Below are 14465 nucleotides of genomic sequence, written 5' to 3' on the forward strand. Positions count from 1 at the left end.
TCGTTCTCCTCATCGTACTGCCACGCCAGCTGCATGCCGTCGGGATCACCTGTCTCGGGGGTACCTGAACCTGTTGGTGTTGTGAAGGAATTTGTGAGCCACGGGGACTCAGCAATCTATGACCTCGGTGCCAAAACTAGTCAAGTTATTAGGTTGGAAAGGTGGAGTATTTAGGTTGCAGTGACCTAAGCTTTATATGGTGGCTAACTTACGTAGAACTTGAATTGAAGGTGGTCTATTCTAGCGGTCGATGATAGATGATCAATAAGTGATCCTGAACACCTACCTACGTCAATTATAACCCCACCGTGTTCCCGATCGAAAAGAGATCTTCGAAGGGGACAGTCACGGTTACGCACACAGTTGGCAATTTTATTAGAGTTATGTTTAAGTTATCTATAACCAGATGTTAACAAATATTCCAAGTTCCCACATAACCGCGGGCACGGCTTTCCTAAATATTAAACCCTGCAGGGGTGCTCCAACTAGTCCATCACAAACGTACACGGGCCGCAAAGTAATCCTCTATCACGAATCTCGTGATCTCGTCGGATTCCTTAGAGGAAAACCTCAACTCTGGGGAGAACCAAAGCTTCACCGGGATTCCTATACGCAATATATATCGCTAAGGTAAGACAAGACTAGCAGGACCTCCCGACGTGTCGACGACTCTGATAAGAGCCGCTATCTCAGCCTCAGGACACGCCGGATGAGCGATGGTTACCACGCAAAAACACCGAGTTGCCCCGGGGAGTGTAATAAGCTGCTCTGGGTTGGACCAACACTCATGAGGAGCATTGGCCCGGGTTGTTGATTAAATTCCTCGGTGTAGCTATTCCCTATGCAGATTATTATTAAGTGATTAGCAAATTAACACCAATGTTGGGTCCTGCCGGACAAGTCTTAACACTACGCGATTTATCGAGGGGTCCCCATAACAACCCCGAACGTGTTAGGAGCGATCAATATGGAATCAAACACCGGTAGCCGGTAACTATGGCGGCAATAACGGAACAAAACACCCGGCAAAAGCCTAGGCCTTCCGTTATTTACCAAGTATATAGGTGCATTAATTAAATAACAGATTTAGCATAATGATATCAACTCGTGTTATCACATGAGACAAAGCACCTGCAACTAGCAACGCTAACATTAGAATCTTAGCAAAGCTACTTAGCCATTCAAGATTTGCTAGGAAGGGATAAGTGTTTGGGTTTCATGGCAATTCAGGAGGCAATTATTTCAGTGGTAGGCAGCGAGCATATGACAAAGGAAACGTAATCTAGCGTAACAAGTCTAGAGATGGAATCAAGGTCATATCATCTTGCCTGTGATATGCTCAGCTTGGAACTGCTCTTGTTCGTCCTGCACGTACTCTCCCGAATCCACGTACTTGTTCTCCGATCCCGGTGCTACCCAACATAAAAATAGCATCCAATGAACAACAGCACCTCAAGATGCAACAAGCACATGATGCATGAGATGAATATGGGCATGCATCTCTATTCTATTCACTAGCACAAGCATGAGAAGGAAATACAAGTTCCTGGACAGAAATGCACTATAAGCTATCTTGACATGCCTGAGAATGACATGATCAGATGCATCATGTGAAAACGATGCAAAACCATATAAAGAACATTACAAATGGAGCTACGGATCAACGGGAATCAACGAAACAAGAAAATGAAGTGCTACGTGTCAAATTCATCACAACACACCCCAATGGCATAAATCTGGCATTTCCAGGTTGCCAAGACATAAAACAAACCAACATGGATGGGGTGGAGCAAATAAGAACACCACACCATCATCTATGCACGCACAAACATCAAAATACCAAAACTACACAATCTGCCATAAACAACATCATAGCACTTTGAGAGCTACATGCAAGGCACCTACAGCCACCCAAACATGCCAAATAAGATATGTGGCAGTAGCTATCCAAGAGTACTACAAGCACAAGCAAAAAGAGAATGCAAAGGAGTTTCACACAGAAAGTTACACAGCTGCTAACTTGCCCAAAAATATCAGATTTCAGGGACTTGGTGAAAATTCCAGATTCTCACTAGCTGTTTATGTTCTGAAGCATTTTGACAGCACCCAAAACAATATCTACAGGACTCCAAATGGAATGAAAATTTACAAAGAGCTAGAAAAACATTAAAGCTATAACTTCCTAGTTGAAAGCTAAGGCTGAATCGCAACACATTGACCTGCACAAGCTCATCAACACGAGAAGAAAATATAAACAGATTCTCAGACTTAGTGAAAATCTAATCTGGAATTTCAGCCACATGCCTACTTTGAATGGGACAACTTGCACATAAGAATTCCTAAGCATGAAACAAAACCAATATGGGGTAGAGGGGGTTACCCTCTAATGCCACAACAAGGATTCAAACTCTTGGGCTCACCACACCTCATGGAACCAAGCTCTAAACATAGGACAAAACTGTAATAAGTCATCTCTAGAAAGTGTTCCAATGGTAAAGCTGACTTCACCAATGGATTCCTGGGATGATTCTACCCCCAAAAACATATATAAAACATATGCACTTGTATAGAACAAAAGAGCACAAACTAGAAAAGACAAACTACATAGAATTACATATAGTGAATAGTGCATCATCATATGTGCTATTCACTAGAACTATATCTACACAAGCATATGCACTCTCACACAACATCAAAGTGGCACATGAGGGGTAGACCTCATGCCCATGTGCTTTGGCACACCACCACACTCTCACATGCAACACATCTAACATGCTCATGGGAAAAACACTCACACCATCCAAGAGAGTATGCACACACTCACATATGGACATGTGATGGTGCACACTTGCCTTAGTAGGTGGGGGTGAACACACACACACCCACACAAGTACACACTCACATATCTAACTCCAAAGCACCTACACACAAAATGACACACACTTAGGCACTCATAATCATATAGCACTTGCTCACATATACACATGTATTTGAGTCTACTCACACACACATACACACCCACATCACCAAGTGCAACATGAACTCTAGTTCATGTGTGTGAGATGCACACACACATGCACCACAATGCACCACTTGTATGTGTGCCATCACACACACACACACACACATATATATATAAACACAAACTAGCAAATCCACCAAGCACCACATGCTGATTTTTAGGAAGATAAAATTCCTCCATGGTGCAAGTACATCACAGCAAAATATACAATAGCCAAAGGGAAGAGTGCACAGGAAAGCAAAAGGGAAAAAAATTAACAGGAAGGGTAGGATTCGAAGCCTAGACCTCCTAGATCCAACACTGCAACAATGCCACTGGACTGAGATGCACTTGCTCGACAGATAAAGGCAAGAGAGCAGGGAATGCTCTCTGCCGGCTACTGTTCCGAAAGAATTAAAAACAAAAGGGTGCCGAGGGGGGAATCGAACCCGCAACCTCCAGCTTAGCACCAAAACCAGCCTACCATTGCGCTACTACTTCGGAGCTTAACAGGAGAGGGGAGTTTATCTGAGTAACCCCTTCAGGATGCACTTCAGACCCACGATGGCCAGAACAGGGGAGCCACAACGCTGGTGACACAAGCAAAATCAAGATTCGACGCGTTGATGGAAGGATGCTCATGCACCCACGGTTCCATTTCTACACCTATCGTGCCTTGGGAAGGCCTACAGCTACGGGACCACGCTGCGTGGCGGCTCCGGCAACAGGGAACAACACGACGACCAATCCCCGGATCCTACGCTCGATGAGAGACAGGAAAGGGGGAAGGAAGGCTCTGCTCACCCAATGGACGAAGAAGCCGATCCTGGTCGGAGAGGGAGCAGGGGAAGAAGAGGAGGAAGCCGCGTCGGGAAGAACGTCAGAGCTGAGGGGCCGTCGTCGAAGCAGGGGAAGAAGAGGCAACGTCGTTGTCCTAGCTGCGGGAATGGACTCCATGGAGATCCCGCGAGCTCGACGAAGCCTTGGAGAGGAAGCATAGGCACATCAACAATGCGACGAGCTTCTTCACGGACCGGCCATGGCGGAAGTGCCGATCCTCTTACCTGAGGTCGTCGATAGTGAGAGAGGGAGATGGGGAAGAAGTGGTGGCGGAGGAGGAGGAACCCTACGTTCGGCACGGACGCCAAGGGGGATTAAATAGGGGAAGGAGGAGGAGAGGGACGCGTCGCGACCATGTGCGCGAGGGAGCTCCGGTGGAGAGCAAAGGGGAACGACACTGGGTCACTGACGAGTGGGCCCAGGTGTCGAGCTGGAAAGGAGGAAGAAGAGGGACGCGCCCTAGGCTTCTGCGCGAGAGAGAGGAGGGAGTGGGCCGGCTTGTGGGAGAAAGCCCACAAGATGGCGCCAGATAGAGGAGAAGGAAATCCCCTGGCTTATCTATTATAAATAAAACAGAAAAAGAAAATAAAACACAGGCCAAACTGTTGGCTCAAAAATAAAGATAAAAACACCCCTAGTCATAAGGAATTATGACCTATTTGAATAAAATGGGAAAGAAATATTTGGGGTAAATAAATATTTACAAAACAGCATTTGTATGATCTGTTTTGTAATTATTTGCACCTTTTAAACACATAGTCAAAACAGCAATAACACCTCTCCACATCCATCACAAAACATGCAAAAAATGGGCATTTTTAAATCAGGAAAGGAACAAGTGGAAAAATGAGCTTGAGATAATAAAGAGGGAGAAGTTTTGAAATCTTATGCAAACCACAAGTACTACCTACTACCATCTACATCCACCTCATCCACACATCCAACATCACACCAACACAAACATGAAATCACAACACCACAAAGATCACCAAGCAAATAACACCATGGCATGAAATGGAATGGCATGGATGCATGCATGAAAAAGAGAAATAAACAAGGGGAGCTTCACATGAAATATCACATTGCACATATCCTCATGCCAATGACAAGTTGGACCCACATGAAGAAGGTTCCAAAAAGGGAAGGTTACACACTTGGGGCATTACATATATGCTTCCGCTTAGCGATCTACAAGGGTATGTAGATTCACTCTCCCCTCTCATATATGATCATCACCATGGATAGGTATTGCGTGTGCGTAGGAAATTTTTTGTTTCCCATGCAACATTCCCCAACAATCTCCTCCATGACATACCTGTCCTCCATTAGCACTCCGCTAGGCATCTCAAGAGCTTTAATTTGGTTCTTTTTACGGTGCCTGTTCGCCCTAAGATGGAAGAATATGTGTTTTTATCTCCATGTGCTAGCCACTCAATTCTAGCTCTTTGCCTCCGTAATATTTCCTCTCTGCTAAAAAGTTGTCACATATTTTAACTTCAGCATGCGGCAGTCTAGCCCTCCTTGGGATCACATGCAAGTGTGCTAGTTCCTGCTCCAAACACGTGATCTCACGTCGGAAATTGCCAAACACGTCCCTGTCCCAAGCGCTAAGATCGCCCGACGGTGTTTGTAGTTTTTCCTTGATTGTCTGAACCGATGACTCCTGCCGACTACCCCAACTGTCTCCAATTACTACGCTTAGACCATCGCCAGTCTCCCACATTAACTCGTATTTGAAGACCCGAGGCCCGCGGTTGTGTGTCTACACATCGCTCAATTTCAATATGAGAGGGGGTGATCGGATGTTGTTGTTGTATGGTGTTCCAACTGAGCTGATGGGAATGCGAAGAACCAACCTACAGACGCCACACACCGGTCTAGCCTGGCTCTGGTGAAAGTTCCGCATGTCACCTTCTTCTCAAAAGTCCACGGAACACCCTTATAGCTGTTGGAATTATGCCCTAGAGGCAATAATAAATATAGTTATTTTTATAATTCCTGTATCAAGATAATCGTTTATTATCGATGCTATAATTGTATTGAATGAAGACTTATATACATGTGTGGATACATAGACAAAACACTCTGCCTAGCAAGCCTCTAGTTGGCTAGCCAGTTGATCAAAGATAGTCACGGTCTTCTGATTATATACAAGGTGTTGTTGCTTGATAACTGGATCATGTCATTAGGAGAATCACGTGATGGACTAGACCCAAACTAATAGACGTAGCATGTTGATCGTGTCATTTTGTTGCTACTGTTTTCTGCGTGTCAAGTATTTTTTTCCTATGACCATGAGATCATATAACTCACTGACACCGGAGGAATGCTTTGTGTGTATCAAACGTCGCAACGTAACTGGGTGACTATAAAGATGCTCTACAGGTATCTCCGAAGGTGTTCGTTGAGTTAGTATGGATCGAGACTGGGATTTGTCACTCCGTGTGACGGAGAGGTATCTCGGGGCCCACTCGGTAATACAACATCACACACAAGCCTTGCAAGCAATGTGACTTAGTGTAAGTTGCGGGATCTTGTATTACGGAACGAGTAAAGAGACTTGCTGGTAAACGAGATTGAAATAGGTATACGGATACTAACGATCGAATCTCGGGCAAGTAACATACCAAAGGACAAAGGGAATGACATACGGGATTATATGAATCCTTGGCACTGAGGTTCAAACGATAAGATCTTCGTAGAATATGTGGGATCCAATATGGGCATCCAGGTCCCGCTATTGGATATTGACCGAGGAGTCACTCGGGTCATGTCTACATAGTTCTCGAACCCGCAAGGTCTGCACACTTAAGGTTCGACGTTGTTTTATGCGTATTTGAGTTATATGGTTGGTTACCGAATGTTGTTTGGAGTCCCGGATGAGATCACGGACGTCACGAGGGTTTCCGGAATGGTCCAGAAACGAAGATTGATATATAGGATGACCTCATTTGATTACCGGAAGGTTTTCGGAGTTACCGGGAATGTACCGGGAATGACGAATGGGTTCCAGATGTTCACCGGGGGGGCAACCCACCCCGGGGAAGCCCATAGGCCTTGGGGGTGGTGCAGCAGCCCTTGGTGGGCTGGTGGGACAGCCCAAGAGGGCCCTATGCGCCAAGGATAGAAAATCAAAGAGAAAAGAAAAAAAAGGAGGTGGGAAAGGAGAGAAGGACTCCACTTTCCAATCCTAGTTGGACTAGGATTGGAGGAGGAGTCCTCCTCCCTTGGTGGTGCAGCCCTTGGGGCTCCTTGAGCCTCAAGGCAAGCCTCCCCTCCCTCCTCCTATATATATGAAGCAATTAGGGCTGATTTGAGACAACTTTTCCAAGGCAGCCCGACCACATAACTCCACGGTTTTACCTCTAGATCACGTTTCTGTGGAGCTCGGGCGGAGCCCTGCCGAGATTAGATCATCACCAACCTCCGGAGCGCCGTCACGCTGCCGGAGAACTCTTCTACCTCTCCGTATCTCTTGTTGGATCAAGAAGGCCGAGATCATCGTCGAGCTGTACGTGTGCTGAACGCGGAGGTGCCGTCCGTTCGGCACTAGATCGTGGGACGGTTCGTGGGACGGTTCGCGGGGCGGATCGAGGGACGTGAGGACGTTCCACTACATCAACCGCGTTCACTAACGCTTCTGCTGTGCGATCTACAAGGGTACGTAGATCGGAAATCCCCTCTCGTAGATGGACATCACCATGATAGGTCTTCGTGCGCGTAGGAAATTTTTTGTTTCCCATGCGACGTTCCCCAACAATAGCCTATGTCAGTGAGACCAGACGTGTCAACAACTTCTCTGAAATTATACATCTAGGCTTGGCTTCGATTACCAACCCCATCGTGTTCATGGGCATGCAATACTTCATTGAAGTCCCCCATTTGCAATCCTTGACAAAGAACTAGAATTCGTGATACCTTTGAGTGTATCCCATGTCTTATATCTCTCGTGAAGTTGAGCTTCTTCATAGACAAAAGTGACTCTCGAAGGTGACCCACCAAGATCATCAACTTCAACATCAATTTCGTAACGAGAATAACCAATAAGTGACAGTTTTATTGAATCATTCCAAAAAATACAAAGACCACCACTTCTACGAGAGCTATTAAATGAAAAACTTTTATTAAAGCCTAACAAGCCAGTGTAGCCTTGAATCCTAGACCCCTCAATCCGAGTTTCAAGAATACACAGGATCGTGGGGGAAAACTCTTCGTGAGATCACGAAGCTCTTGAATTGTCGCATGTTTTCCCGCCCCACGACAATTCCAACACATGAGACTCATTGTGCGCGACGGTCCTCCTCTGGGGAGGCCGTCGATCTTGTATCAGTGGGTTTGGTCATTGGTTCTATCTTCCTTGTTCCATCCTTATCATTGTTGCTAATTTTAGAGCACTTGGGCTCCTGCTTTGATTGTGGACTTGGGGGCATCTTCGTCGGTGGGAGAGCGAGCAGGGTGGTAGTCGGGCCCCTCAATTCAACTCGTGTGCAACAGTCCTCTTCCGGTTTTCCGTTGCCTCCATCATTCTGTGGTTTGGGTCTCCCGCATCAAACTACTCATCTTCTTCCATATTATTTGCATTCCCTTTGAAAGGACCGTCGCCTCTTCCTCGTCCCTGGCCACGTCCTGAACGTCTACGGCCTCTCCCTTCACCCGGGCCTCTGGCTGGCCCTTTGAACCATGTCGCACACATATATTTGAAAACTAGGGCTTCTCGGGGATGCACTACATCCCCATGCTCCTTGAACCGATGACCAAGTGACCACAGACTGCACACCAGTCGGGCAAGCGTTCATACTTAACCATGAAGAACTGCTTCTTGTTGCCCTTCACCATTGACACAACATTCTTGAGTGCCTTATTCACATTGATCTTTACCCTCACATGGGCAAAATTTCCTTCAAAATCGTGAGAGCTTGGCTCTGCGTAGATGAACACACCCACTTTGCCTGCCAAAGATTTAATCATAGCGGAATAGCCATCGAGGTCATGAATTTGCACCCAGATCTCAATCTCGTCCAAACAAATCTCGGATGGTTTTGTGAAACCATCGTATTCGGCCATTACAACTGCGTTTTCCTTGAACGTCCACGGTCCATCCGCCATGACGCGTTCCCAGTTGCCCACACAAGTGAATTGCATCAAGTACAAGTTTTCTTCGAGAGGACGGATCTTCACCTCGTGCGCCGAGTCCCATGTTGCACGCATGTTGCGAAAAAACCAATATTGGTTGTTGGTCTTAGGAGTATGAACCCTAGTTATAACCATCCATTTGATCACTTCTGTCGGAGGAGCCTGCTCGTCCTCGAAGACCACATCTCAAGATCATTCTCTATGAGCCGAGTAGCTTCATCATGTCTTCCACCTTTCATGTCTTAGATCCTGACCCCGAGGCCGAGCTACCCATTGTTGAAAACCCTAACCCAACGAACACGAAGCCACCGGGTGGATAAAACCCTAACCGACCCACCCCTCACCAAGGAAAGCGCACCCAGATCAAGACCAAGCAAGGATGCAAGATCGTCCCTTAGTCATTCTGAATCCGGCCAGCGATCCAGCGAGGAAGTAGGCGAGGGGACGATTGATCTCAACGGTGTCTCGAGAGTCGCCGAGAGGAAGGAGGAACCCTACCTACGCGCGGAGGGGACTGGGGGTTTAAGTATTTTATTTGAGAAATTGAGTATTGTACTAATGAAGTTGGGCGTTTTTTTTATCTTCAGGAAGGGCCCGTGTTTATATTTGTTCCCGCTTGCGATTATCCAAGCAGGCCACAAGTGCAGACGGTTCCGTTACCGGGCCGAATAAAATCAGCCTGGTTTACGCACGAAGCACAAAGCTTAAAAAGCCCAGATCTCACCACCGCCTCCCGAAAAGACCACCCCGCCCCACTCTCCCTCCATCCATTCCTCCCGGTCGTCGCCTCCCACTCGAAGCATCCAAATCTCCCACTTCCTCACCGCCAACCGGGCAGGCGCGATGGAGCTGGAGCTCGACGCAGTCGGCGGCGGCGGCGGCAGAAGAGTGGTTTCCCTCTCCAGCGAGTCCCCGGAGGCCGACCTCGGCCGCGGCGACGTGGTTCTGGCAGACCGCAACATGTCGCGCCGCCACGTCTCGCTCCGCCTCGTGGGCGGCGGAGAGCCCGGGGTCGCCTTCGAGGTCGTAGGGAGGAACCCCGTGCTCGTCCGCTCGTCGGCCGGGGGAGACAAGGTGTACCGCCGAGGCGAGGCGGGCGAGCTCCGGCCCGGGGACGGGCTGTCTCTGTCGCTGAAGGCGCCGTCGTTCTGGACGGCGCGGAGCACGGGCGGCGGGGCGGAGGCGGGCGCGGGCGCGGAGGCGGAGGTAGACACCGCGGTGCTGGACGCGGTGGCGAGGCGGGAGAAGCGGACGCAGGAGAGGAAGGAGAGGGAAAGGGAGAGGCAGGCGGCGGCGGAGGCTATGGAGGTGACGAAGGAGGAGGTTATGGCGCCGTCCGGTGATGACGAGTTGGATGAGGAAGTAGAGGATCTGAAAATTGATCTTGAAAGCATCGACCCGGTCCAAGGTGAGCTTGGGTTGGGTTCTTCCTTTCAGAGAGAGAATGCAATCTCTGTGCCGGGGAATTTGTTGGGGGCAATGTTGCAGAGATAAATTGTTATGGCATTCCATTCGGGTCAGGTTACGCTGGAGTAGCTTGCATTACTGCATTGCCTGTGTTTCTAACCCTGCTTCTTATGGTTAGGATGTGTTGGTTATTGGTTGTTGATGGTACATTTTTAACGGTTGCTAATTTCTGCATACAATATGTTCATTTGAAATGCCAGAAGCTAGGAAGAATAATTGCTATACATTAAGACTTGATTGGGTTCGCTGAAATTTACAATTAATCCGAGACTGCTTCATACATGCTATTTTTCAAGTTGTGATCTAAAAAAAGTCATTCCTGATTTGAAATAAGTTATGCATTCTTCTCTGAAATCTAAAGCTAATTTGTTGATGCTTCCATATTATCAGAAGATCTTCCTGCTTTTACACTTTGCCTTTTCTGTGTCATTGACCGAGTATAATTTTGGCTGCAGAGTTCGGGTTTTTGTTGATGGGTCATGAATTTGACAATTACCCTAAGGGCAGGATTCGCCCTCCGAAAGATTGGAACTGGTTCCTAGAGGAAATAAAGAAGACCAGTGATGATGAAGATGATGACGATGTTAGTAACACGGAACGTAAATCAAGGGGTCGTAGTGGTGCAAACAAGAAGAAGAAAAAGAGAGAGGGTGAAGATGATGATGAGTGGACTGATGAGAGCGAGGATGGAAAAGACTCCCTGCTAACAGGCGCTAGTGTGAAGAGACCAAAAAATTATGTAACAAGATCGAAAGACCCCAAAAAACCTTGCAAGGAGAAATCTAAAACAGAAAATGAGGATACCACGGATGAACAGGATGAGACAGATGAAGATGATGAAGCAGATGAGACACTGGGAGGTTTTATAGTCGGAGAAGAGGATGAGCCTATGGAAGAGCCGAGTGAAGAAGAGGAAGAGGAAGAGGAATTCGATGACGAAGAGGAGGACGACTGATAACGACATCGATAAGGCTTTTGTGCTTTGACTTGAAGATGTCATGAATTCGATGGTGAAGACGATGACAACCGATAACACCGACGATGAAGCTTTTGTACTCCCATATGAAGATGTAATGCAAGTGTTAACCAGTAGCACGTCCCATACTGAAACTGTGTACATATTGTGTGCTTTTCTCGCTGTCTTGAAACTGCTGTGAAAATGCTTGTTCGGCTGTTGTTACATCCAGTTACTTTTGTTTGCTCATGTTATGGATTGTCCCTATTTCATCTCTCAGCACAGATGAGTTGATTATCGTCTATTATTTGCAATTGGGTTAATGCTTGCAGATGCAGATAATATTGGTAAGCTTCTGCATAACGGCAACCTCTGTGGATGTCAAGACGATTTTCCATGTAAAAGAAGCCAGTGAGCATGCTGAAGAAACAACGCAACATGTTAGGTGACACAGGTGTCCACAGTAGTTATCCATGTTGGTGTCACTCATCAATGACATACTAGAATTCTTTTTTAAGGGATCAATGAAATAGACTCTTTTTTTGCAAGTCACTGAAATAAACTTGAAATGGAGCAGCCCTGAAAACACCACTTATTCACCAGGCTGTCTGCAATTCTGCAACCTTCCTACAAATCAAAACACACATCATCATCACAACCTTTTAATGCAAGGGTAACCATCACAGATTGGTAATCGAACGCTGAAGAAATAAATTAGAATGGAGTTTTAAAAAGTATATATTCGTAGAGCAAATCGTCGGCTCAATACAAGTAATGAATATGGATGCATCGGCGGTACCTAAAGCATCTGAACTTCTAGAGCACACTGAGGCCTCGTTTGGTTAAGGGGGATTGGGGAGGTTTTAAGAGGGAGGGATTTTAATGGATTGGGTGAATCCCTTTGTTTCACCCAATCCTCTCAAATCCCCGGGGCTTTGCTTCCACTAGTCCTTCGAGGAGGATTTTGAAACACATGGATAGAAAGGGATTGAAGGAAAACGGAGAGGATTGGACTAAGTAAACCCCTCCTATCAAATGGACGCCCGAGGATTTGTGAGGTTTCTGACCCTCCTGGAGATTTTCCTCTCAAAACCTCCCCAATCTCCTTAACCAAACGAGGCCTGACTGACTGTCTGTCACTCCCTTCCACGCCTTGCATCCCGACAGACTCCATCATCCGGATCCTGCACGAACACACGCAGAATCCGAATTAGCAACGACAAGCACACATGTAGTAATAGTAATAATCATAATCAAACTGCAAAGCTACTATGCCCTGCTGCTAGCTACTACTAATGATAATACTGAATTCTGCTGGGCTGAGCTGAGCTGAGCTGAGCTGATGAGATGATCAAGGTTCAAGAACTGGGCGAGCCGGCAAAGGAGTCTATCTGCTGCATCAGGTCCTGCACCTCCTCCTCGCCGAACTCCCACGGCGCCATGTCCCCCGCGGCGGCCACGAGGTCCTCCACCTCCACGTCTATCTCCGCCTGCCCCTCCTCGAGCAGCTCGTACCATATCATGTCCGTCGTGACACCGCCCGCTCCCGAGCCCTGGGTCGGCGCGGCCGCTTCCTCGACGACGCCGGCCGCCAATGCCAGCTCCTGGAAGGTGAACCCATCCTCCGCCGGCAGCGGTGACGGGATGGCGTCGAGCCGCCGCCGCTTCTTCTTGCCGTCGACGGCGGGCGCCGGAGCCGCCGCGGCGAGGTCGTTGCGGCGCGCCAGGTTGGCCAGGAAGGCCGGGTTCCTGACGGCGCGCGCGAGGAAGGCCTTGCACTGCTCCTGCCGCCGCTCGGTGCCCTCCACGCGGCGCTCCATGTCGAGCAGCGTCGCGCGCGCCTCCTCCTGCTGCCGCTTGAGCCCGGCCAGCTCCCGCTTCAGCGCCTCCCGGTCCTGCCGCAGCCGCTCCAGCTCCCCCTCAACGGAGCCGAAGCCGCCGGCGCCCTCCGCGCACGACGAAGGCGACAAGGCCGCGGCGGGACGGCGGCCGGTGTCGGCGCCGCGGCGGCGGCGGATGCCGGCCAGGAGGTGGCGCTGCCCGCCGAGGAAGCCCGCGTTGGCGAACTCCCACCTGTCCGGGTTCACCTTGCGGAATCCCTGCAATGAGATGAGATCACACCACATTCAGCAGCAATGGAGAGAAAACAGCGATCGACAAAGAATGGAATGGAACCACCGCAGACGCACTCACGTAGGTGTTGAGCTGCCGGAGGAAGCTGGAGAAGTTGGCATGCTTGAAGTGGAGCGGGAGGAGGCCGGCGGCGAAGGCGTGGGGGTCCCAGACCACGAAGCTGTTCCGCGCCGCGCCCCACGACACCACCGCGTCCGTCGCCGGGTCCTCCACCATGTCGAACGTCTTCGCCAGGAACGGCGCCACCGCCGCGGCCGCCGCCAGGTCGAGCGGCGTCGGCGCCAGGCAGCAGCCCGCGTCGTCGTCGTCGTCGTCCAGCACCATCATCTCGGGCTCCTCCTGCTTGATGTCCATGGTCATGGCGGCGGCGGAGTCCATTTTGCTGGAGCGCAGCTGGTGCAAGTGTTCGTTCGTGAGTGATGTCTGATTTGGCGGGAGCGAGCGTGGGGGTTGGAGTATTTATAGGAGTGGGATAGAACATTCTGGAAAGTACCAGACAGAGGGGATGATTGTGTGCCGAATGGCGGATATTTTGTTTGGAAGTTTCTCAGGGCCGCTAGAGCTCACTCGTGAGTCGGCTTTATTATGTCGAGCGGCCCGCAGGAGTAGATTTTTAGTGAATGGCGTGACTGCTCGGAAGAATCGGCCATGTTTCAAGTTTCGGCTGGGCTGGGCTGGGACCGAAGCTGTATATCTGTACGGCCCACATATATCAAATGATTGATTAAAAATCAGAGCTAAAAATCAAGAATTTTAACCCCTCAACGAAACCATGGCCTAGAAAAAGTAGTGGACCGTATGCGCTAAAATCCATTTTAAGTTAGATCTTAAGTCATTTCATCATGCAAATTGATAAACACGTACTCCCTCCGTCCCAAAATAAGTATCTTAAATACAACTTTGTATTAGCTCTAGTATAAAGTTGAGACAGTTATT

The 14465-nt window shown here is 48.6% G+C and overlaps 2 protein-coding genes across 2 annotated transcripts; one reads left to right on the forward strand and one right to left on the reverse strand.

Moving 5' to 3' along the window:
* Positions 1–9737: 9737 nt before the first annotated feature.
* On the forward strand, positions 9738–11645 carry LOC123407594 (uncharacterized protein DDB_G0286299). Its single transcript, XM_045100757.1, has 2 exons — positions 9738–10382; positions 10897–11645. The coding sequence occupies exons 1-2, from the start codon at positions 9818–9820 to the stop codon at positions 11394–11396; spliced, it is 1065 nt and encodes a 354-aa protein (XP_044956692.1). The 5' UTR covers positions 9738–9817; the 3' UTR covers positions 11397–11645.
* A 96-nt stretch (positions 11646–11741) lies between these two features.
* On the reverse strand, positions 11742–13948 carry LOC123407595 (putative heat stress transcription factor A-6a). Its single transcript, XM_045100758.1, has 4 exons — positions 13590–13948; positions 12809–13495; positions 12196–12580; positions 11742–12019 (listed from the first exon to the last, which is right to left on the reverse strand). Exons 1-3 carry the CDS (start codon positions 13905–13907, stop codon positions 12533–12535), a joined length of 1053 nt encoding a protein of 350 aa, XP_044956693.1. The 5' UTR covers positions 13908–13948; the 3' UTR covers positions 11742–12019; positions 12196–12532.
* Between the last annotated feature and the right edge of the window lie 517 nt (positions 13949–14465).

The sequence above is a fragment of the Hordeum vulgare genome, chromosome 7H, assembly GCF_904849725.1.
Source record: "Hordeum vulgare subsp. vulgare chromosome 7H, MorexV3_pseudomolecules_assembly, whole genome shotgun sequence".
NCBI lineage: Eukaryota > Viridiplantae > Streptophyta > Magnoliopsida > Poales > Poaceae > Hordeum > Hordeum vulgare.